At 31.3% G+C, this 25,009-nt stretch overlaps 2 protein-coding genes across 2 annotated transcripts; one reads left to right on the plus strand and one right to left on the minus strand.

Moving 5' to 3' along the window:
* Positions 1-13,932: 13,932 nt before the first annotated feature.
* On the plus strand, positions 13,933-16,950 carry LOC100787302 (F-box protein At4g35930). Its single transcript, XM_003547869.5, has 5 exons — positions 13,933-14,134; positions 14,222-14,670; positions 15,766-15,840; positions 15,945-16,054; positions 16,374-16,950. Exons 2-5 carry the CDS (start codon positions 14,263-14,265, stop codon positions 16,633-16,635), a joined length of 855 nt encoding a protein of 284 aa, XP_003547917.1. The 5' UTR covers positions 13,933-14,134; positions 14,222-14,262; the 3' UTR covers positions 16,636-16,950.
* Positions 16,951-18,238: 1,288 nt separating this feature from the next.
* On the minus strand, positions 18,239-20,664 carry LOC100797172 (GDSL esterase/lipase EXL3). Its single transcript, XM_006599254.4, has 5 exons — positions 19,946-20,664; positions 19,576-19,706; positions 19,232-19,462; positions 18,622-18,877; positions 18,239-18,422 (listed from the first exon to the last, which is right to left on the minus strand). The coding sequence occupies exons 1-5, from the start codon at positions 20,214-20,216 to the stop codon at positions 18,244-18,246; spliced, it is 1,068 nt and encodes a 355-aa protein (XP_006599317.1). The 5' UTR covers positions 20,217-20,664; the 3' UTR covers positions 18,239-18,243.
* Between the last annotated feature and the right edge of the window lie 4,345 nt (positions 20,665-25,009).

Here is a 25,009-nt window from a genome sequence, read left to right on the forward strand (position 1 = left end):
ATGATTTTAGAAAATAGGAGGACAAAATTTGTGAATTAATTTATTGGGGGACAAAATTCGGAATTAGAGATAAACTAGGGGACCAAAAATGTAATTTTGCCTTTTTTATATGATACCGTCAAGTAAAAGAGAGGTCAATATAAAAATAAAAGATTATAAACGAATTATTAGACTATGTTAAAATTTATTAATTTTTTATCTATTTTTTATGCTATCTTATCTCATTAAAAATGTACATAAAAATAATTGGTCATTCAAATGTAAATAGGACTCAAGATGAGTCAAACTGAGTCGAGTTCATTCTAGGTCGAATCGGCTTAATAAGAAATGACTTAGCTTGCAGTTTGACTCGAGTTCGACATAAATATTTATTTTTGGCTCAAACTCGACTTAATAAAACTCACGAACAGATTGATTCAACTCATTTACTCAACTCAATTTAAAATTATAATATTTTACATACTTTTATTAATTTATTCACTTATTTTGCAAAGTAAATTTTTGTTCATGAATCAATCGAAGTGAGCTATACATAGCTCAAGTTTATCTCGTTTATTTAACGAATTCATCTTAGCTCAAGTTCAGCTCTATTGGTAACCAAATATAAAAATTCACTTAGCAAAAGTTGGTTACAATCAAAAGATAGAGGGCAATCTTAATAGATGGTTAGTTGTCGATACCATACAGGGTGTTGATATTGGGATGTCGATGAAGATAAAGCATTGGGCCTTAGACTTGTTAAAGCCTAATTGACTAAAGGAGTCCATTAGCTACTCACTCGTGAAAGGATAAGGATTGAAGGGGTCAGAATCGAGTGGAGCAATTAGGATATAGGATCCCTAAAATTAAGGAGCAAGGCTTAGTTAGTAGGCTAAACTTATTTTGATAGTGAATACCGATTAAAGTGGATTAGTTTGTTTATCTATACATATTCAAATTGTAAACACCAAACTTTCTATTATTTCTAGCATTTATGAATTCCCTTTACTATTTTCAAGTTAGTTTTTGTTACTTCATCTACACCAAGTGCTCTCTAGAGTAACTTGAGAATCCATTGTTAGGAAGCAAATTTTCCTTTCTAATGTCAATTTCTTGAACATTATTTTGGAATTGTGTTGGAGCTTTCAGCTAATACAATTAGACAACAAAATTGGTACGTCTGGTGGGACCAAAGTAGGTGAATTGATAGATCAGTTTGAATCTAACGTTGGGTTGCATCAACTTATGCATTTATGCTCTATTAAAAACTACAAGAGATATGAATCCACAACAAAAGAAAACCTGCAGCAAGAAGACAAATGAGAGAATGACTTTGGGTCATTACTAAAAAAATCACTTTTTACGACGATTTTGAGGGGTTTTTTACCATTGTTTTCTACTGTCAACGATTTTCAAATTGTCTTAAAAAAGTATAATTTTTAAAACACTTTTTCCAAAAATCGTCTTAGAATATTTTTTTAAAAAAATTGAAAATATTGGGGATTCTAAAACGGTTTTTTTGGGAAAAATCATCTTAGAAAGTAGAATTTCTAAGATAGTTTTTCAGAGTATCGTCTTGGAATATCTCTTTTTAAAAAAAATTATAAAAAAATAAAATAATGAATTTGAGTATAACACAATTTTATTTCAATTTCATATATTCTTATGATCATTCATTTCACATCACAAGTTTCATAAATGTTGAAATAATCTAATCATCAACTATATATAGTTCCATTTTTTTCAAGGTGGAGAATGTAGGAAATAAGATGAGTAAATTAATTTTCTTATCAAAAGTAATTTTGTTCAAATTGAATAGAATTGCCATGATGATTATTCAACTAATATATCCAAAACTGGAATGTCAAACCACTAAACAAGAATACAACAAGAAGAAATCATGGGCAAAATTATTAACAAGAATAGAGAAGGCAAAATTGATCTATGTAAACAAAATTGATCTATGTAGGCAAAGATTAAATTTACTTTAAACATGCTTTCACTTTAAGTTATAGTTGATCATGATTAAAATTAAGAAAATGGAATAAATTTCAAACATTTATAATCTTAAAATATCATCATTCAATACAAATAGGAAAGAATGACCATTTCAAATTTCCTGGCCTTTCTTGGAACAATAGGTTCATTGCCATAGGCTTGCAACCATTGCTATAGCCACCCCCCGCATTACTAATTGACAAGCAACTTACACCATTGCTGGTATATCAACAGAAAAATACCTTATATATTTGGAGGGGGATGAGATATATAAGAATGATGGACAAAAGAAAATTACTTTATATGTCTTATTAAAGAACTATATCATTGCAGAAATTCTAGTGTTGAATCGTGTGCCCTCAATTTCATTTTACTTATCATTGTAGAAATTCCACTAGTACTCCATGTTTTTTAGTCTCTCAGATTAAAAGAAAATCAAGGAATAACATGAGTTAAAGTTAAAGTCCTTATCAGAACAAGACCCGCAACTTCGTAGTCTCAGGCTCCCCTAACCCACCCAAAGAAATGAATATCTATATCTAAAAGTATAATCTAGCACAAGAGGAAAAGCAAATGGAATTACTATGTCCACGACTGGAAATACTATGTCCACAGTTGTTGCTAGATGCTTTGCTAAATAAGACAAAGTGTGGAAACTTTGGACAAGGCTACAAATTCAACAAGTTAACATCTTTACTCTCATAATTTCAAATGTAAATTATTCTATATGATATTTTATGAGTATTTATTCCATACATTGAAGGGAAATTAATGAAAAAGGAATTGTTAGTAAAAATGTTTCCATTTCAAGAACATTTAACCACACAAATGATTTATTGAATCAGTGAGTGGTTATTCATTAACCACTTGTTGAAAATTACTGATCAGATGCATGGTTCATTATTCCAAAATTGGAAATACTTTCACTAAAACTTTATTGTAATGTTCCATAATTTGATAGGGTACACTAACTTTTCAAGTTTAAAGGAAATTCTCTAGCATAAAGAGATCACCAAATAGACATTTCACTTATCTATGTTTATTGGGCAACCTCAATACGGTCACGAGGATCTTTCATGGAATAAACAAACTTCTTTCTAAAATCTGTGAAAGGAATAGACAAAATTATTAGATAAGAGCAATAATACAACTTAAATGAAATTGTTCAAATGAGAAAAAAAAGTTAATAAACTTTAAAATTGTGTAGGTTATTCTAAATTCAAGTAAATTACATAAATTGAACCAAGCAAAATCATCCAATTCGTGAAAACCCACTCAGTGAGTAACACAATTCCTTCTAAAATGACCCTTAACAAGAACATAGTAAATATATACATTACCTAATTACTATATCTGTATGTCAAATGATGCTGAAAGCATATTCCATTGATCTTAATAGACTTATCCCATTAATTGAGGAGAGAGCATAAAAGTAAGGTAGCAAAAATCATTACCTAATTATTAGTATTTTATATAACATCTTCAAGATGGGGCAAAGCTCCACTCGGGCAACGAGCTTGTTTTCTTTAGGATTTAGGACATTTAAGCTAGATTGACTAAGTAGCTCATAGAATGCTTTAACTGTAGAGACTCCCTACAACATGCACAACAAAATATATATCATTGATAAGCAACAACATAAAAACTTGAATGAAATTCTAATTAGACAATAAGAGCCACAAAATATATGCCTAAATTGTCCCCTTGCCCTTGATTTTGTCACCCATTTCAAGGCTCAACTCCCCTTTAGCCAACTACAACATGAAATAGTATGTCAGCCTCTGACTAATATCAATTCTATTCTATTGGTCTATTTAACGCAAAATTTTATTTGAAAATTGAAAATTTATTCACAAATTATTTCTATTTGATAAAATCAAGACCTCAAGAATGAATGATTTAAGATATTGAATATCATCTTCTAGTAACTGATTTCGATTTTGAAAAAAGAACTAATAAGCCCCAATCCATTTGAGAAAACATTCAAAGCAAAAAATTTCCATCTCAAAAGTTAAAAAAAAAAAAAGATTCAACCATTCAAAGCAAAGCACAATTCACACCCTTGAATGAAACGAGTAACTTGAGAAAGCATACAAAAATTCATCCTTAAAACAAATGCATTCTGATCCCACAAAGTCAACCACTTCAGAATCAAAATTCCAATCCCCATTCTCAAGAAATACTCATTATTCAAAACACAATCCCACAAGAACCAGAACACTACAAATCCATCTTGGGAAAAAAAACTTTTTTTAAAAAAAAAATAAAAGGTGCACAAGTGAAATTTTTTTTATTTTTAATAAAGTAGAAACAAAACAAAAATGAAAAGGATTATGATGGGGTTACCTTGTTCGTTGCACGCGATGAAGATGATGGTGCCGGTTTCGTCACCGATGAGGCACTCGGTGATAAGAGTGGGACAAATGTTATGCAAAGAAGAGGGTCCTCCCTTCAGCAAGACAATGTTTGAGGACAACACCTTTGCAACCATAGTGTGATTCTTAGTTCCCGATTTCAGCTAACCTCCTGCAAAGTGAACGACGTCGTTGGGGTCGAGGGAGGAGAGGAGGGAGGGGTGACATGGAGGGAGGGAAGGGGAAAGGGTTTTGGGTTTGGTTTGAGATATATCAAGGCAAAAGGAGAGGAATGGGCACGAGGGGAATGAAAGGTTAAAAACGAGCAACACTCTGAGAGTGCATGAACCACGAAAAATAAAAACCCACTCATGACTGTTTCTTTGTAAAATTGACGTTAAGTATCTAATTTCAAGGGCAATTTTTACAAAAACCATAAAAAAAAACTTCTTTGAAAAGATGTTTTAAAGACGTTTTTGCAAGAATCGTCTTTGAAAATTTGCAATTATTTACAAAAATACCACTAATACCCAAATGACGACGATTTTTTCACAACCGTCTTTAAATGTATGCCATAAAAAACACTTTTTTTAGTAGTAGGTATGCCAACATCACTATTGCTGACAACACAACCTATTTTGACAATGTTGATGTCCCCTCCTATGGTTATCTCTACTGCTTGATACCATGACGGTGGCAACAAAAGTGCCTGGTATGATAACTACGTTGTTCATTAGGCAACAAATTGATTTAGACATTCATGATATAATGTGCCAAGTTTTCGAACAACTTGTTGATATTGTCAAACCAATGGTACACAACAAATATCATAATGCAAAAGAGTCAGATAGGAACATAATAGAAAGGTCAACATAATCCTATGACATAGATGATGCATATTGGTGGAGTTGTTCTTTCTATTTTACCTAGTATTACCTTCTTACAAATATGAAAAAATATATTATTATCTCCACATTCTTGGGAATCCAAAAAGATATTGTGAAACAAACATCTCCTAAAAAATATGTTCAAAAGTAAATTGTTACTTGCAAACTTAATTTATTGAGAACAAAAACTTGGGATATTTTTTTATAAATTATTTTGCATTCTTAATTTCTTGAGTAAAATTATTTTTAAACTTCAATCCTAACATAACATGCATTAGTTTTTATGTTATTGTATAGTATTTTGAATTTCTTTTATATTTTTTCAAGTGTTGATTAGTTGTTATACATGATATTCCTTTATCAACCATCTCAAGTTACTGCTGAGATAGATTGTTTTATTCATATCAAAGGACTAATGCATTTAGTCAATCCATTACTAAAAAAATGGTCTTTTACGATGTTGCTTTTACGATGGTTCTAAAAAAAATTGATGTCATAAATTAAGCGGTGACATTTTTTTAAATAAATGCAACTTTTTAAAGACGATTTTTCCAAAATTGTCTTGGAAAATGTATTACGACATCGGTTTGTTAAGAACTGGTGTAGAATGTGAGAATACAAAGATGGTTTTAGAAAACCGTCTTGGAAAGGAATGAAAGAATGCATATTCTAGAACATTGGGTTGGGTTTTTCTCTTTTCCCTTTCTCTCCTCTAATTTTTGATTCCAAAAACAGCTAGGGTTTTGAAATCGACCACACCTTCTCCTCCATGTTTCCCCAACAACTAGGGAGATTTAGGTTGTGTTCGACGACGACAGTGACCCCGATCCAGCCTCCAACAGGGATGTTGTCATCTTCCTCCCTTAGTTTTCGCCGACACAACCACCTTGACTAGTCCCCCCCCTGACTAAGATGATGAAGCAAGTATTGCAAAGTTTGATTCTAAAGATCAAGGAGAAAAAAGACCAACATGAATTAAGGGTTGCACCTATGGGTCACTTTCCTACAAATTGATGAAGATGCTTTGAGGCTAACTTGAAGAATCACTTTGGAAAGTCCAATTTACAAGACAAGAAGCATTCATAGGTTGAGTTGATCAATTTTGGTAAACTATTAATATTGGGCTGATTAGATAATAACTAAGTCTAATTTCTGTCATTTTATTTGTAATTTTCGTACCAGTTTTTTGACGTAATTTTCTGGTGATTTTTCATTTTCTCTTATCCTTACTAAATGCTTTCTAGAATGCTCTAGGTCATTTAGTGGCTAGTGGGAATTTATTTTCATTTAGTGGCCTACAATTATAAATGCATTTGGTAAATGCATATTAGTGGGATATAACATTATAAGATTAGCCTATAGGGAACTCTTGTATTGTCCAAAGGCAGAATTTGAAGATGGATGAAATTTGAGAGTTTCTTTATTGTGAGATCTTTTCCTTTGTTCTTGGTTAAAAACTTAATAATGTTGGTTCTATCGGCGGGTCGGGTTAGGGTCACGCTCCTTTTGATAACTTTTGTTTTATAGGAAATTCGCGGTTAGGGTCAAGTTCCTTTCTTTTTATACCTGTTTTCAAGACGATCATAAGTGTTCTCTTATCAGCTTCCAAATTCGTAGTATCTACCATGTACGCGTGGACTATGTTGTCTTCTTATAATTTTTATTTAATCATATTTCTAATAGTATTAACATAAAAAGAAACAATTTGGAAAGTGCATGTACATGCTTGAGTTTAAAATAATGAGTTACTAAATCTAATTTAAAATATGCATGCAGTCCTAAAACATCAACCAGACACTATATATATTGTTCCAATCCAATCATAAAATTCAATATTTAAAATTATAAGGGTTACAAGAGAACCAAAATATGAGGCGGCTTCACCTTGTTGATAACCTTCTCCTGAGGGTGACTTTTCCCTCATGATTGTTTCCATCAAATTGAAAATCCTTGCTTATCTTAACTATAGTCATATCATATTATCTCATCCTTCAATAGGGCTCTATCTTGTTGATAACCTTCCACGTGTTCCATTGGCTCCATCTAATGGGTAGTCTTTCCATTCGTTGGTGATTAGGGTTGTTCATGGTTTGGTTATTCAAATAATCATAACCATAACTACTAAATAACCAGATTTTGATTATTGAAAGCAAAAAGTTTCAATTTCAATCATCAAGCCTATGTAACCTGCTTGAAGGTGTATTTGAAGATAGAAAAATGATTGATAATTGATGTCACACAAAAGGAATAAATCTTGTAGGGCTTGCTCTAGGAATTTCCTATTTATTATGAAAAATAGCTGAGTTGAAGAAATATGTCTTTTCACATAAGAAAACTTTTTTAAAAAAATTATAAAAATAATAATAATAATAATAATAATAATAATTTGGTAAGGTTATGAAATAATAAAATATAAGGAAACTTTTATAAAAAAATTATAAAAAAAAGACATTCTAAGACGATTCATTGAAAAACCGTCTTAGAAAGTCTACACTAGAATTCTCAATTTTTTTTAAAAAAAAAATATTCTAAGACAATTCTTTGAAAATCCGTCTTAGACTAGTTTTGGGAAAATCTTCTTAGAATTCTCATTTTTTAAAAAAAATACATTCCAAGACAGTTTTTTTTTCTAGAAACCGTCATAGAAAATAACAATGGCTTTAATGACTCAAATAAAAGGCACCATTTCAAATTCGTAGTATCTGCCATGTACGCTTGGAGAGAGAAGATGGAGAGAGAAGAATAATAATAGAAATTCAATGTTGAAAATAACAATGGCTTTAATAACTCAAATAAAAGGCACCATTTCAAATAATCAAGCAACCCACATTAATAATTTATAGAAAAACTATCAAATGTATAGGATTGGGTTAGGTTAATAATTACAAATTAAATAAACATGATCAAACTATTTGATCATTTTTTTAAAAAATCAAGTTTTTTTTAAATTTAATTTGACTTAACTTGTGTTCACCCTTGTTTTTTAACTTAATAAACACATTTTTAATCACAAGCGAAGCTTTACAAAACATTTCTCCATTTTATTATCTCTACTCCACTCAAATATTATTATTTATATATTTTTAATTTCTTTGTCAATTTTAATCATATGTCAAATATATTCAAATTATGCATCTTTCAAAACAATATCATCCTCTCATCTTGAAGTATTCTTCAACTAGTATCTTACAAAATTTGCATTTCATGTATTTTTTCCCACTTTCTTATAAGGTAAGAAATAAGAATAATATTGATACCAAACACTAGTACCTGAGTTGAAGCATATCACCTAATATAGGTTGAGTCCGAAAAAAATCCATTAAAAGCCCGTAAGAATCGAACCTTTTTAGGACTTGAGCTTTATTATTTAGGCCCAAAATGAATTCGTTTTTTTTGCTCCAATCAATTATAGCTCGTAACCTGTATTGGGTTGGCCTACATTGGGTCAGATAACTTTTTTTGCCATCTATACAACTGAGGAGTTTAGTTCATTTTGTTGAGAAAGATGTGAGTTATTATAATACCTTCAATATTGTCTTTGATTCCTTGAGACTCTTTTAAGAGACCTTTTTGCTTGTGATGTTGATTCACTACTCCTCACAACCAATTGATTAGCACACTGAAAAATATAGAAAATCCACTTTCTACTAATATTGTCACCACATCATTAATAATTCAAATACTCTTTTATATATCTAAAGCATTTCACATAGGGATTCAAAACACTTGCCTCCTTATCCTATCCCAATTCATGTCCCACCACTAATATAATGGCATGTCATTTAAAACAATTTCTTATATCTTTTTTCACATTATCGTTATTGCCCTTAATCCTTTTCTCTTGCAACCACCTGAATGCCCCAAATCCATTCGCACACATCATCATGTTGCTTTGCTCCTTTTTGTCCTTCTAGTACCTGGTAGCAGTGCCTGACGATGAATTGGACCTATTGTTGAATTTGTATGAAGATGCTTCCTCGTTGATCTCTTACAGCTCTCGTCTTCGTCAACAACAAAGATTTTGGGAAGAATAAAGGAGATGGCATCACCAATGGCGGAGAATTGGTGTTGTGACCCGTAAGGTTGGTGGATGAAATGAACCATTTCATTAAAAGGAAAAAAATACATTAATATGATAGCAATAAAATAAAACAACCCCTTCCCTTTTCTTTAATGAACCTAAAACCCTTCCCCTTCTTTTCTCAATCTTTTCCTTTTGAACAAAACCCTCCATTTCTCATAGCTCTTTCCATCCCCACCTTTATCAATTTCTCCTTTTATTCTACCACCCTTGTTCCTCCATTTTCTCAAAACTTATAAATTCCTTGCACCTATAAGCACTCAGGCATGGGAAAGTGACTTGAGTTGAGAGGAAAATTTTCAATTCCCTTAAACATTCTCTACTTGAGCTCCTTGAGGTAAATCTTTAACCCATTGAGTTAGAAGAGTATTTTTATGACATAGATTAGTTATGGATTGTGTGTGGCAAGTTAGAAAAATTAAATAATAGGATTATTGTGGTTTACTCAAAACCCTAAACATGTTAAATTTGGAGATTTTATTTAATCTTTTGTTCTTTTAATTTAAATTCCTTGATTTCGTGGAAAATACAGTGGTGGCTCCTCCCAACAGCATTGGAAGACATTGATTGTGTTTTCTTTGGTTGTGAGTAGCTAATATACTCAGTTACAATTTTAACTGTCTTTAGGAGAAACAAGTAAATTTTAAAATAAGCTCGTTTGGTGAATAGGATTTCTATGAGTACTTGAGGATGAACTATAACATTTATTTTACTTAGTTGGAATTGATTCTTTGTGATCCTTAATGGTTTGATGAGTATTTTAATATAACTTGATAATGTATTTTAAATGTGAAATTGGTTTATCATTGTCGATGTTGTGATTGATTTTCGTTTATTGCAACGAAGAGATAATGTAGCATATGAGTCAAATACTCATAGTATATGTATTCTATTTGCTACAACGAAGAGATAATGCAGTCTATGAGTCAAATACTCATAATATATTTATTTTTCATTCGTTGCAACAAAGAGAGAATGCGACCTATGAGTTGAATATCCATAGTTCCTATTTTTCGTTTGCTACAACGAAGAGATCATGTTGTTTAGTTTATCATTCATCACAACAAAGAGATAATGTGGTCTGTACGCACATAGTAATAAATGAAAGTTCATATAAAGTTTATTACATTTGATTATGATGTTGATTATATTTCCAATGAGCTTTGAAAGGAGTAAATATTAATTTTCATGAAAGTGAGTTTATTTATTTTCACTTTTATGACATGTTGATTCAAAGATAACTCATAGTATATCTTCGAATACTCATAGTATATTAATTTTCGTAATTGCACGTTGATTACATTTCAATTCTTTTTGAATGAAAAACTCGTGCTATGTTTGTTTTGTCCTTCTTGTCCACTTTGTATTTTATGTTCTCCCTAAGTCCTCATGACTTATCCCTTTCTTCCGTTTCCCCCTCAGATACATGGGTGGCTGAGTAGCCAACTTCTTGGGATTTACCGACTTACCTAGAAATTTGTTCATCTTTTTTATAGGCATTTATTGCATATGATGGAGAATATATTTTGGTGACTTCAGTATGATGCAGCTATAGGGATAAGGATAGACATACATAATGAGAAAATTCCTTTATTTTGAGTTGTAGATAATTTATCCTTAGATATATATGCTAATGATGTAATTACGATGTTTTAAGACACTTTGATGATTACTATGTATAAATTGTATTAATACTAGTTGATATTTTGGATATTATATCAAGGCCCTATGTTGTCATTTATGGCCTTGATACACACACACACACATATGTGTGTATGTATACACACACATGGATATATGATATGTTTTCACAAATTATTTAATATGAGGTTTGCTATGTTTTTAGGGAGAACTCTGTTGGATTTTTGATAATCCCTTTGGGTTAGTGATTTATTTGTGTTTAGTGTGAGATACTATTAGGCTAGCTAGATTAGGAAAGTCATAGTTTGTGTCACTTCAATTCTTTAAAAAAATATTTTAATATAATAAAAAATGAAATCGTGCTTTCATATATAATTTTTTCGTGATGAAATCATATATTAAAATACGATTTATCCATTTTCATAATTTTATAAAAATATCTATTTTGATAATTTTTTTAAAAAAAATATATCCATTTCCATAATTAAACCCAGGGTTAGAAGACATTTTTTTATACGGGAGGAAAGGATACAGGTGATTTGAATCCTTGACAAATTTGGTAAACAAACTTGTCGTCATTATTTTAAGAAGTCGCGGAAAGATTACCAGCATATACCATAGCATATCATTACTTGTTAGACTTCAGACTTATTACCACTTGTTGGGATATTCCAGTGGATGAATAAATTGGAGTCCTAGTCAAAAGACAATATGCGACTTCCTTTAAGTTTTAACCATAATAATTAACGCTGCAACCTGAGGACCTACACAGTCAACATTCAATCAATGAATTAATTTGATTGCCAAATCGAAAGCCTAGGATCCTATGCTCTATTAGTTAATCATTAAAAGTATCTTTGGATGAAGTATTTAAATAGGAATTTAAAATTTTTTAAGATAAAATTTGGTGTTTAAATATTTTATTTGAAAGATTTTAAAATTCAAGAAATTTTAAACATAAATTTTAGTTAACTAAAATTAAAGAATTTTAATTTGTGACTAAAGTGAGAGAATTTGAAATTTCTCGTTTACTCATTTTTCAGACTTATCCTCATACTCTTACTCGATTTCTTTTTCATACTCTTGCTCGACCCTCACACACTCTCACAATTACTATCACTTTCATAGTTCCATTGCTCTCTCTCTCTGGTTCATTAGTTTCTCATTTTTGCTTTTTTCTTATTCTAATCTAGGATTAACATGACTCTTCCTCTTTGCAAATTGATCCGATGCCAACGGACTACATCAAATTTCACAAAATATTCTCTTCATCTTTAAAACCCAAATCCAACCAAACCCACTCAAAAGGACAAGTGTGCTGAAAGTTGACAAAAAGGAGATGTTTGTGCAAAAATATAATGTTTGTGCTTAAGAAATTTAATTAACATTTTCAAATAAAATATTTCTTAAGCACAACTATTATATTTTTTATGATACACAATATTTAGTAATTCATGGTGGTAATTAGTACTTTTTTATTTAAAGATAAAGAAAATTTTGAAAATGAAAAAATTTAATTACTTTATTTAAATACAAAATTTTAAAAATAAAAGGATTTATTGTAGAGATGCATGTGCACGAGGAAGCAAAACAATAATTTATCCTAGTTGCATTGGGAAAGCCTTGGAATTCATTAGTGATTTTCGTATAGTTAGTATTGTGTTTTTCTTTGACTCAAAAACCATGAATACTATCATGTTAATATTTCTTAATTGATTAATCAGCATTCTTAGCATTCTTAGAATACTGATTAATTAAGAAAATGGGAAGTAATTCTTTTATTAAAAATTACGTTAAAATATAATAAAAAAGCCATAATAAAAGTGTAGAAATGATTAACGTTTTGGTATATTTATTTCTTATTTGTCAATCCATCAATTTGATGAGTGCGCTTCCGTTTTTCGGGTAACCGTAACACAATCACAGTTGCTAATTCGTAGTCCTATACAGTAATTTTTTTGTTTTTTTGTTAAACTAGCTTTCAAAAGCCAAGTTAATATTCACCTGGGATTATTACAAAATAGAAAATATTTTCTAATGAGTCTTTCCAAAAACATAAAAATAACAAATTTGAAAGTACATCTGTTATGTGTTACTGTACATGCCGTCTTTTGTCTGTTCTATCGGGTAATTTTGCGAAGCGCGGAACTCACGTGCGAGTGATGAATTAATAAAGGGGCGATTCCGTATTTTTGCGCATTGAATCACTCATGAGTTATATGACACGAGGGTTGCCACCTTCTCAGGGCACAGCGTTCAAGTGAGGGCAAATTAGTCATTCAATTATTATTAATTTTCTCATTTCTTCTCCAACATACCAGATTAACTTCCAATGCAAAAAATATACTTTGAAGTATTTAAAATACATGATCTTTTCCTCTATTGTCATCGTAATATTATTAATTTTATAATAATCATGTCAAAAGTCTTCTTAAGAATAATTTTTATATCATCAAATAGGTATATCAATATAATTTAATTGATAACAGATAAAAAAAGAAATATAAATTTGTAAAAAAAAATCACATAATATACTTTTGGGAAATGATAAGAAACCTTAAATATAATTAAATTTTGGATCCAATAATTACGATGCTAATAAAAAATGCATATATCAATTGTTATAACTTTTTATTTACAAATTAACGAAATTATTAAACTTTAATTATAAATGTATTTTATTTTATAATTATGTAGTAAAGTAATGTTTGTGTCCCTTAAAAGGCGTAACTCTCAAAATGGCAGAGGCCACTGGGCAGCTCATTATAAATTTTAAAACCTAATTAAATGAAATAACCAAATAAGGATAAACCACTAGAAAACAAATAATCTCCCAATTTCAACCTCCCCAAATTAATCGAAATCCACGCCGTGGCACGAGGTCCGCAATCAATCAGTGACTCCTGCGGGACCCACATGGCCTAGGATACCAAAAACAACCAACCACAACACGCCACGTCATCAAAGTTAGATCGAGTGCAGGCACCCCCACGAGTCCGATTCCTGTGGAGCAAAACAAAGCACAGTTCACCGAAATTTGGCGGGCACCTTAATGTGTGACCAAATTCAAACAACGAAGAATAAAAACCCTAGCGGCCCCATTATTCACTCACTTTCTTATTGTTAAGTTTCCCTCTCTCTCTCTCTCTCTCTCTCTCTCTGCTCCTCCGTTTCTATTTCCCAGTCATCATCATGTAACAAGCTTTCTCTCTCAGTTTTTTTTTTTTTTTCTCTTTCTCCCTCTTTTTATTATTTTTTTAGAGTTTGTGATTATTTTTCAGGTTGGGTTGAATAGTGTGAGCGAGGAACAAGAGAAACAGTGATGGGGAAGGTGTCGCTGAAAGAGAAGGGTTGGAGGGTTAAGGGTCGGAGGCAGGTTCGGAGCTCCGGGAACAAGTACCTGAGACCCGGAGCCCTGGCTCAGCTTCGGTGCTCCAAGCCTTCAGGTTCGGGTGGTGGAGGTAAGTGTTGCTGTACCGATCTCGGAAAAAAGAGAGTGGCGGTGTTGCACTCCAGAAAGAGTGGTGGTGGTTGTGGCGGCGGCGGCGGTGGTTCTGTACAGCAGCGGTATGTGGAGAATAATATTAGGGTTTTCGATAAGAGTCCTGTGATGTTGTCGCCGGTGAATTTGGTGAAACACAACAGTGGTTTCGTTGGGACCCCCAAAACCCCTCGCCTCGACGATTCGCTGTCGGAATCGAAGCTTGAGTCTCTCCCCATGGATTTGTTGGTATGTTATGGTTTTTGTGGAGTTCCCAATTTAAATTAATGAGTTTTCCCCCCCTCTAATTTGGGTGTTTTTTGTTTGATATGTGCTTGTTTGTGAGGGTATAGATGGAAATCGTGTGTGATTGTTGTTTCCCGGGATTTAAATTAATGAGTTTTCCCTAATTTGGGTTTTTTTGTTTTTTGTTGTTTTACCGATTTAATATGTGGTTGATTGTGGGTTTAAATTGAGAGAAATGGTATGTTGGAAGGGGAAAAAGAGATTATTGTTGTTTCTCTGTTGCTGAAAGCCAATGTTAATGGGTCATGATTGTAGGTACTCTATTTTTTTTTACGGTGGTTGCCTTGAACTTGAAGGATGTATTGGGATATACTTGTGTTAACTATCTGTTTGCCTTGCACGTGATTGTATCTCAATTTTGCTGGTTTGATGTTTTTGCACACTGTTTCTTGTATTCTTGTATTGGGTCATTTTCTTTTTGTTGATTTTGATTTGTTGAATTTTATGCCTTGCCGGTGTTTTATGTATTTGTAATCTGTGGGTTTCAGTGTTGTGTCCTCACTTGATTGAATGTAGAAGATGTTATTACCGTGATAAAGTAGGAATACAGGAGTATTGGTTTTGTTGATTGCACAGTATTATCTTGCGTATGTGCTCTGAAAGTGGTGCAAAATACTGATGCCATTGGAAAAACTGACTGAGATTGATAGGGGATGGCCTGTTTCTTCTTGCTTGCTTTTATTGATTTGTATGATGTTCAAGAGCATATCTGGTTTTCAGTTTATTTTTGCTAAGTATATTATTATAACTGAAATCTCTTTATCCACCTCTCTCTCTCTCTCTCTCTCTTGTGTTTGTGTGTTTATTGTTTTAACCTATATGCTAATTTTAATTATGGAGGAAGTCAGGAATTAATCAATCTTGTCAAGTATTATTAAGGTTGTCAATAGCCGCACAACTACAAACACAAACATATGCAGACTACTTTTTTATATTTGCATTTTACTGTATTCAATTGATTGGCTTAAGTTATGTATTAATTCTTATCTGTTTGAACCATTTCTGTTATGTTGACACGTTCTCTTTCACTTAATTGAGGTTAAAATTCTGTGCCACCTGCACCATGACCAACTGAGGGCTGTCTTCCATGTTTCTCAAAAAATTAGAAAAGCTGTAAGTTGTGTCTCTGCTGTGTTTATATGCCTTTAAATGTTCTCTTATGATTTTGCTATAGTTTTGGCTGCTTTTTAATGACTGACTCTTTCTAATATTGTTAGGTTATAATTGCAAGGCAGTTTCACTTCAATTATACTACTCCAGATCGCTCTCGGCAGGAGATGTTAAGTACAATGACTCCTCGTCCTACTGAGCATTGGCCTTTTTTGTGGTAGGTGTTTCTGACAGTAAGGTCCGATTTGGATAAACTTGTCTATAGACACTTATAGGGAAAGAAAATAAGGGAAAATGAATTAAGGTTTTTTCATAAATTAAAATCAATTGTTACACCTTAGCTTTTGGAGAAGTTAGATAAGAGAGCTTTTACAAAAGTAAAGTGCATAAGTTGATTTTAACTTGTAGAAGAAGCTCAATTCATTTTACCTATTTCCCCCATAAGTACTTATGGAGAAGTTCATCTAAATATGGCCAAAATATTTTTCTGCTGTTTTTAATGCATGTATTAATCAGATTGCTATTAATTTTTGCAGCAAGGGTGATGGGAAGGGAGTTAGGATTCCAAGCCCACACACACCTAAAGCACCTAGACATGGCCCTCGACCTCCTTCTCGCCTAAAAATTTCAGAGATGAGGCAGGTTACAGCTGTTCTTTTCCCAGAGTCAGCATTCCCTTCTCATTGCTTGGTGCCATCAGTTATATCAAAGCCCCTATGCAAATCCTTGGCTTCGAATAGAGTTCTCTTCTATGAAGATGAACTATGTCAGGCAGTTGCTCAGAATAAACTACGCTGAAGCAATTGTCTTCAAAATTCCTTTTTCTTCACTGCCTCATAGTCATGTTTCTCTGCTGTGTATATTCTCTTTCGGTCTCTCTAGCAAATGTTAGGATAGTAAAAATGCAATTTTGTAGTCTGTCTTGGGGCAGTTTAGCTGGTGTGGATATTTGATATGTCTAAATAGATGTGGAGGGTTGGTTATGTTTTCTGGTGCAGTTTAGCTTGTGGTAATAATATTATAATATAATCATTACTTGTATATGTTTTGTATGCCTGGAACAATTGAGTTTCCTTTATAAACAATTGAAGGATCTACTATATTAGTTTCAAAGGTTGTGCTCTTTTACCTATATGCTTTCTTGATTGCAACGAGTTTGTTGAAATCTGTTGGCAAATAGTTTTGTCGAAGTGCAAGTTGCTTCTACTTTTAGCTACAATATTATGATTGAGAACGACCAGTGGTTGCATGTATGTTATCGTGTTTGATGGAAATTCATTGAATTAGTTTTTCTAAAGTTAATGCCTAATCGGGTAGGTGGAACATCAGGCAAAGGGAATGCTACAAAAATTCAGACACGTTCTAATTAATTTGATTTTAGATTTTTCTTTGGAATGTGTTTGCAGTAGAGGAAATTGATTGAGGATATTTACCAAATACTCAGTCACTCATGTATTGTGACATAAATAATCACTGATTGAGGATTTTTCACTGGAATGTGGTCTACATGAGTTCATTTTTTAACCCTTCAATGTTAGAACTCGTTTATGTAAAAAATCTAAATAAATACGAAGCTATTTCTGTGGATGGTAAATATCCCAATGCATGCCATATATTCTGATTTCACCAAACAAAAATAAGAAACATATATTCTGATTAGTTATAGATAAATCCCCGGACATGTCACATAATACAATCAAAACCATGAAATATCACAAGGATTTTTTTCTCCTTATATAGATGTTAGGTCACATTCTATATATCCATAACAGAGAGGGTGGGAGGGAAAAGGGCAGGCTGAACGACGATTAGAAGAGGAAGATTGTTTTTTTAGAACAAACAGAAAGGATTACATTTTTGTTTTTAATTCTTCAAAATATGAAAATTTCAGATGGAACAGAAATTATTTTCATTATGTTTTTATTATTTCAAACATAAAAATCGTCCCTGCATCATCTATCCGTCACTATTTGCAAGGTAGACTGCATCCAAGCCTAGTGTTTGTAGTGCTCTGCGTCAAATCGTCAAATCATAGATTGTGGTCGTTATTGATGAAGACAAAAAAGACAGAATGAAATGATTTGGGTCCCAGCCAGTAACCACATAAGGTGTACTTATTGTGGTAGTATCAATCTAATTTCTTGAGATTATCCATCTAGAGGACGATTTCTATTTTTTGGTTCATTAAGAGATAATACTTCTATATCTAGCTATATACGATTTTCATAACATTTTTAAAAGTTTGTATACTTCACACAAAATATTAAAAATATCGGTATCAGATATGAATTATATATAAATACGTAAATCAAATTAAAGTATCAATATTTCACAAGTTCAACCTCGTTTCACACCCATAACTCATCTCAATTGAATTACGAAATCGGTACAAAAAGGAGAGTATTTTCAAACAAACTTATGAATGTTCTTTTTTACAATATCTGAGACAAGTATATTATAAGTTCGCTCTGTGGGGTGAACACTGTCCCAGAACACATATTTAGTTGCATCTTCACATATTTTAAAGGACAAAGAATTACAGACAGGGCCTGGTCCACAACATGCACTATCCTCCACTTCAAATCCTGATCCACAAGCAACGAGTCAGTGAATCATAATTCATGTTGTAATTTGGTTGGTAATCTTTTTCTTCTTCCAGAGAAATACTCTAATCATAATAAAAATATTAGGACCTAATATAGGCTATATAGTGCATACCATGAAATTTAGCTATGGTGACACAACAAAAAGAGTATAAGGCTAAATATAAATGAAGAAACTTACCGAATTGTTTGTGGTGTTGGATTAGTTTATTGAATTCACTATAGTTTTCAAGGTAGACAAGTCTAGCTTCTGAAAGCTTTTTGTTGAGAGCCATTATTGAAGAAGAAAGCTTGGAGTTGTAGACCGTGGCTGCCTGGTTTATTGATTCTACACAATCCCTTTCTTTGCCTCCCCCTATTGTTCTTTGCAACGGCACACATCCTATTGGTGATAGGCTCACTACTCCAATCTTTCTTGCTCCAAATTTATATAGTTCCTTCCATTAAATTTCATGACATTTCCGTCAAATTGTGACCTTTTCTAATAAAAGGGATGTTATTGTTAATATAATAAGATGACTTAAGCTTCTTTTTTCATGAGGTTCTAGATTCAAACTTTAATGCTGTCATTATACAGCAAAAAACTTATAGCTTCTTCAATTTTAAATCCTAGGTTGTACTAATTATTGTTTCTCTTAAAAAATATTTTGCCAACAAAATGCAGGATCGGACCTTTCAATGAGTTAAGATTGATTATTAAAATGCATTAACTGATAATATAGTTGAACTGCACATGACATTGATATTTTTTTCTATCTTGGATTCAAATATTTTTCACATCAAAAGCATACCTGTAGAAAATTTGAAGATATATTGACTAGCATACTTGTATACTCTTGAATATTATACTCTCTGCGGAATGATGTCATAAAATATGTTCCTGCAATGTCATTACTTCCCATGCTGATGATAAATATGCTTTTTGCTAGAATGAGAGCTGTCCTTGCTTCTCCCACAGCTGCCTTCAGTTTTCCTATGTATCCTTTGAACATATTCAGTTGATCCTCCACTGACAACACTGACTGATACAACATAAATGCAAAAACTGTTTTGGAATAGTGGTAAAACAAAGTTGAAAATAGGATTGAAATGTTAAGAGATACAAAGACAATGGTGGCTGCAGACTGATGATTACTGCTATTTCTACTGTTAGATGATCATATCCTGAGCCGGCAGAGGCAAAACACACCCCAGTTAAGAGGTCTTCGACCTTCAGATTTGGATCAAGATAGGGTGGCAAGGTCTCCTTTATTCCAAGTATTTCAGCTGAAATTATATGCAAATTTCTAAGTATAATGAACCATGACAGCATTTTCTGCCAAATTCTGTTTATAGTTGTGTTATACATTCAACAACTCTTTCTGTGTCTATCTTTTTCTATCGCATCATTTATTACATCTCATATTCTCTTTTCCCTCTTTTCTCTCTTAATTGTATAATTTGTTATAAAAATAACATTTCTCTTCTATTTGTAAGCTATCTTTATAAGCATTAGTAAGAAGTACCTAAAAAGTCTGAAGGGATCCTGCCATTGCTAAACCTTCCCGTGGCTTGTCCTCCAATGAAATCCCTCCCATATGGTTTGAAATTTGCCTTCACTATTGTTTCAATATAATTGTTGTTCCCAGTATCCAAGACTGAATCACCAAAAGCTATAAGAGCAGGAAATGTAAAGTTCCTATATTTTGTTTGTGATGTGGCTGTTACAGCAAATGGATAAAACATAACAACTAAAAGGCATGCATCAAGAGATTTAAGGGATGAAAGCTTCATCATGTGATTTGAATTTGACTCTTATGCTACGGTTTCCAGCAATATAAATTTACAATGGCGATTGTTTGACATATTTTGTTGATTGGAACTCGATAATCATTTACTTGTTGGTATTAGCTACTACTTAAGTGAGGCAGCTGTAGTTATTCAACCATTAGGAAATCTTGTTTTCATGTTTTTTACGAAACATAGCTCATACATATAATGTGTTTCCTTTAAAGTACCTGTTTACATGCATAACTAGTCATTTTTCCTGTTGATAGGAAACCACCAGCAATCGTCCATATGCTGCTTGGACTCCGGCTTTTACTTAGGGAAAGTAAATCTTTAGATCAGAGATAGCCAAATATTTTATATAGCTATATCTAGTATTTTTTTTTTTTTTTTTATCAATTTAATGAAGAGAATGGAAAACTCTGAAAACTATTACATGGTAGAGAGCATTTTCTAGTGTCTGAACATAAGTTTCCAATGAATCCCTTGTCATGAGACGTGTTTGATGTGTTCATCACAAATACGGGTCATCATCAAACTTGGATAATTATAAAGAGATTAGGTCATCAAATAACGGTTAGTGATAGCGATTTGTGTCTCTTAATCAAGTGGTTTAGGATTCGAATCCTGATTGATGTTTGGGTATGAAATAAATAATGTTAGGAGCATCATACCCATCTTATGTGTATACACGGTCCTCGATGAAGATTAGTGATTGCTTCTTATGGGATAACTTCGTACTAATATCATGGTTAGCAAAAAAAAAATAAAAATCCCACACACATGTACTGACATTTAGGGTTGGTAGTCCAACCCATCTCAACACATCCTTTAAACATGTCAATCCAACCAGACTCACTTAAGGTTGAGTCTTGAAAATATTGGCTTAGTTTGGCCCACCACAAGCTAGTGGGTTAAATAGTTTGACCCATCAGTCCACCTAAAATTAAAAAAAAATTATTTTTTTTAAAAATTCAACAGAAAATCAACTTTTTAAGAAAAATAAATTTGAATAAATCAGAAAATTATTAGTTAAATGAAATCCTCCACTATCCACACACCACACCTACAACAAAAATATATTATCACAAGGTAGAACTATAATAACAAAAATTTAGAAAAATGACAAGCATTTTATGTTTACATAATAGTCTAGAATAAAATAGTCTTGAACAAGACACTAAATAAACAAAATTGAAGTCTAGAACTTTGAAATCTTAAAATAATATTACAAAATATTAAGAGTCTAGAACTTTGAAGTCTTTAAACTATTATAAAATACTAGGTTTTTTTAAGGTGGGTTAGGTAGACCAACCAGACTCATTATGGGTTCAACCTAGATCGTAAGTGGACTGAGTCTAGTTTCTCAACAATTGCAACTTATGTGACTTTTTTGGGTCCAACTTGAACCCATGGAGGTGTGAATGTATGTATACATGATTTTGATGATATCAAAAGAATAATAAAACAAAGTTGCTTCAAAAGATAAACATGGCTTCAAGATTAATACAAGATTGCTTCAACAAACAAAGTCTTGCTTCAAGATTAACTCAAGATCAAGCCTTGCCTTAAAACAAAGTGTTTTCAAGACATTCAAGGCTCTGGTAATCGATTACCAAGCAATGTAATCGATTACCAGAAGACAGGGTTGAGAAATAGCCGTTGAAAAGGGTTTTGAATTTGAATTTTCAACATGTAATCGATTACCATATGTCTGTAATCGATTACCAGCAACGAAACTCCTGAAATTCAAATTCAAAAGTCACGACCCTTCAAATTATAACTGTGAAATCGATTACACAAACATTGTAATCGATTACCAGTGGAAAATTTTCAGAAAATATGCCAACAGTAACATCTTTTCATTGGATTTGTGAATGACCATCAAAGGCATATAAATAGGTGACTTGGACACGAATTTTATAAGAGAGTTTTGCTAGTCCAAAATGTCTTATCCTCTCAAAAGAAAATGAGAGAGATTCCAAGAGAATTTCATTACCAAATGCTCTCTCAAGAACTCTTGGGCAAACACTTGCAAATTCATTAAGAGTTCATCCATAGATCTTCATTGTAATATTCTTCTCTTGAAGAGAGAATTCTTCTTCCATTCTTCTTACTCAATGAAATTGATTAAGGGACCGAGAGTCTCTTGAGTTGTAAGAATTCTTGAACACAAGGGATGAGTTGTCCCTGTGTGGTTCAGGATTTTACAAAGATAGTGGAAATCTCAAGTGGGTTGCTTGAGTACTGGACGTAGGCACGGAATTTGCCGAACCAGTATAAAACTGTATTTGCATACTCTCTTCCCTTATCTTATTTATTTTGATGCAATCAATTGTGTCTTGCATGTTTAAAGAACATTATTAAATTGATTACTGCTTCTTCTGCATTCTGAGTCTATCTCTTTTAGAAGGGGGGGGGGGGTTAAAAGTTTGTTAGTGAAAAATTAATTCACCCCTTCGTAAGTTATTGAGGCCACAAGGTCCAACAGGAGGGCCGGGTTAGCCCATGGGTTTGGGTTTGTTTTGACGAATTTACTCACAGTTGCACATGCACATAAAATATAGTGACATCTTGAACTCGTGAAAACGCCATGGATTAAGCCAACATTTTAAAAAAAAGATAAAAATTGGCTAAAATATACAAATGGTCCACTAACTTACTTTTTTGTTTTTAAATTAGTTTCCTAATTCTTACAAGTTTTAAAATGGTCCCCTTATTTAATAAAGGACATATTAGTCCTTTTGAAAAGTTTGTCATTTTTGGTTTTTGGACGCAATTTTGAATATTTTTTTTATTGATTCAAGATGTGAAATTTATCCTATTAGATACACCTACATGAAAAATATGAAACCAACTAACTTTTGAAACTAAAGGATAATAAACGTAATAAAAATTACGGGAAAAATGAGTCTCATGAACACAAAAAGAATATAATATTAGATTTTTTAGTTTTTAGGTTACTTGTGAGAGTCACCATGTAATTTTACCTTGTTTATGTCTAGATAAATTTAATAGAAGACTTATTATGTCTGGAAACAATAAACAAAGTTTAAAATTATGTTTCAAAATTAAAAATTATAAGTTTTATGAAAAAACTAATGGATTAATTAAATAAGATGACTATTTTAAAACTTTTAAAAATTAAAGGAACAATTTAGAAATAAAAAATTACTTGTTACAAGACCATTAGTATATTTTAGCAAAAAAATAATTAAATGAGACTAAATATATTTTAACCTAAAGAATAAATAAAATCACAAATTAACCAACAATGAAAATTAAATATAAAAATATATTTTAATCTATAATAATATTTTAATGAAGATGATATAGCTACTTATTATAGTTATAGTTATAGGTAAATCCTACCATTGGAGAAGGCCACGTAAACTTTGCCTCGTACACAATACAATCAAAATCATGTCATATCGAAAGAATTATTATTATTATTATTATTATTATTATTATTATTATTATTATTATTATTATATAATACTAATATTATGTTGGCTTAAATATACAATTTTTTTTATAAATTAATTATTTTTTATTTTTATTTTTGTCCCTATAAGATTTTTTATTTATAAAAAAGTCCATATATAATAGTTGTCAATATTTTTTCATTTAGTCATTGTCATTAAAAATTACCAACTGCGGTTGACATCACAGCAGGAACTAAAAATAAAAAAATAATTATAGGACATGTTTTTTTCATAGGAACTAAAATAATAATTTATAATAATAATTTATAATGACTAAAAACAAAAATAATATAATTTATAGGGATTACTAATTTATAAATTTATTATACATGGCAATTTATGATTAGACATCGGTATAAAATTATTTTAAATTATCATCAATTCTACATGGTTAGTGATAGTCTATTTTCTCACAAAATAAATATATAATTAGAACCCTATATATAAATAATTTAGTTTTTATATAGTATAAAATATTTTTTATTATCAACCAATTAAAAATCATGATAACTTTTCAGTAATTTTTGTAAGAATGATTAAATTTATCAGACATAACAATTTTTTTATTAAATAACAATGTAAAAACTTTTTATCCTATTAGTGTATAAATTATTTTCTCTTTTCATAAATCCTTACTAATTGTCAATTAATATAATAATATTAAGGCTATGTTGGACACACCATTTAAGTTATCTTTTTTACTTTTATTTTTAGTTGAAAAATTTGTTTAATTGTTTGGTAAACATTAAATAAGTTTAATAATTTCTAGCACTTTCTGACTTGCTACTTCAAATAATATTTTTTAAAAGGTCAACTTTTAGTTTACTTTTTTTTTATTTCTTAAAATATTTATTAAATTTTCTTATTACTCTTTTTAAATAAAACAAGATTTATAATTCATTTGTTTTGTTCACTCATTCACACGTTTGAAATATTACCGTTCTTGCTCATCACATTTTTTTTCACTCTCTTTTTTAACTTTATTTTGAACTTAATTAAGAAAATCTTAAGATATAATATAAGATTAATAGTAGAATACATAATATAATATGTAAATAACTTATTTCTAAATAAAAAATTGTAAGAGTTTAAAATTATTTAAAAACTTGAATTATATGACACACCTGTATAAAAATGGTGTTAGATTTTGCTTGTTCCGTCTTCCTAAAATCATATGACACCCCATGCCATTCTCTAAAAAAAATGACATACCATACCATAATGCTTGATCCCTTTACATGTGGAATTACCACATTTATTAATTGAAATCTGTTTTTTTTTAACTATTTCATTGAGTCAAAAGTCTTACATTACTTA

Source organism: Glycine max, chromosome 16 (genome assembly GCF_000004515.6).
Source record: "Glycine max cultivar Williams 82 chromosome 16, Glycine_max_v4.0, whole genome shotgun sequence".
Lineage (NCBI taxonomy): Eukaryota > Viridiplantae > Streptophyta > Magnoliopsida > Fabales > Fabaceae > Glycine > Glycine max.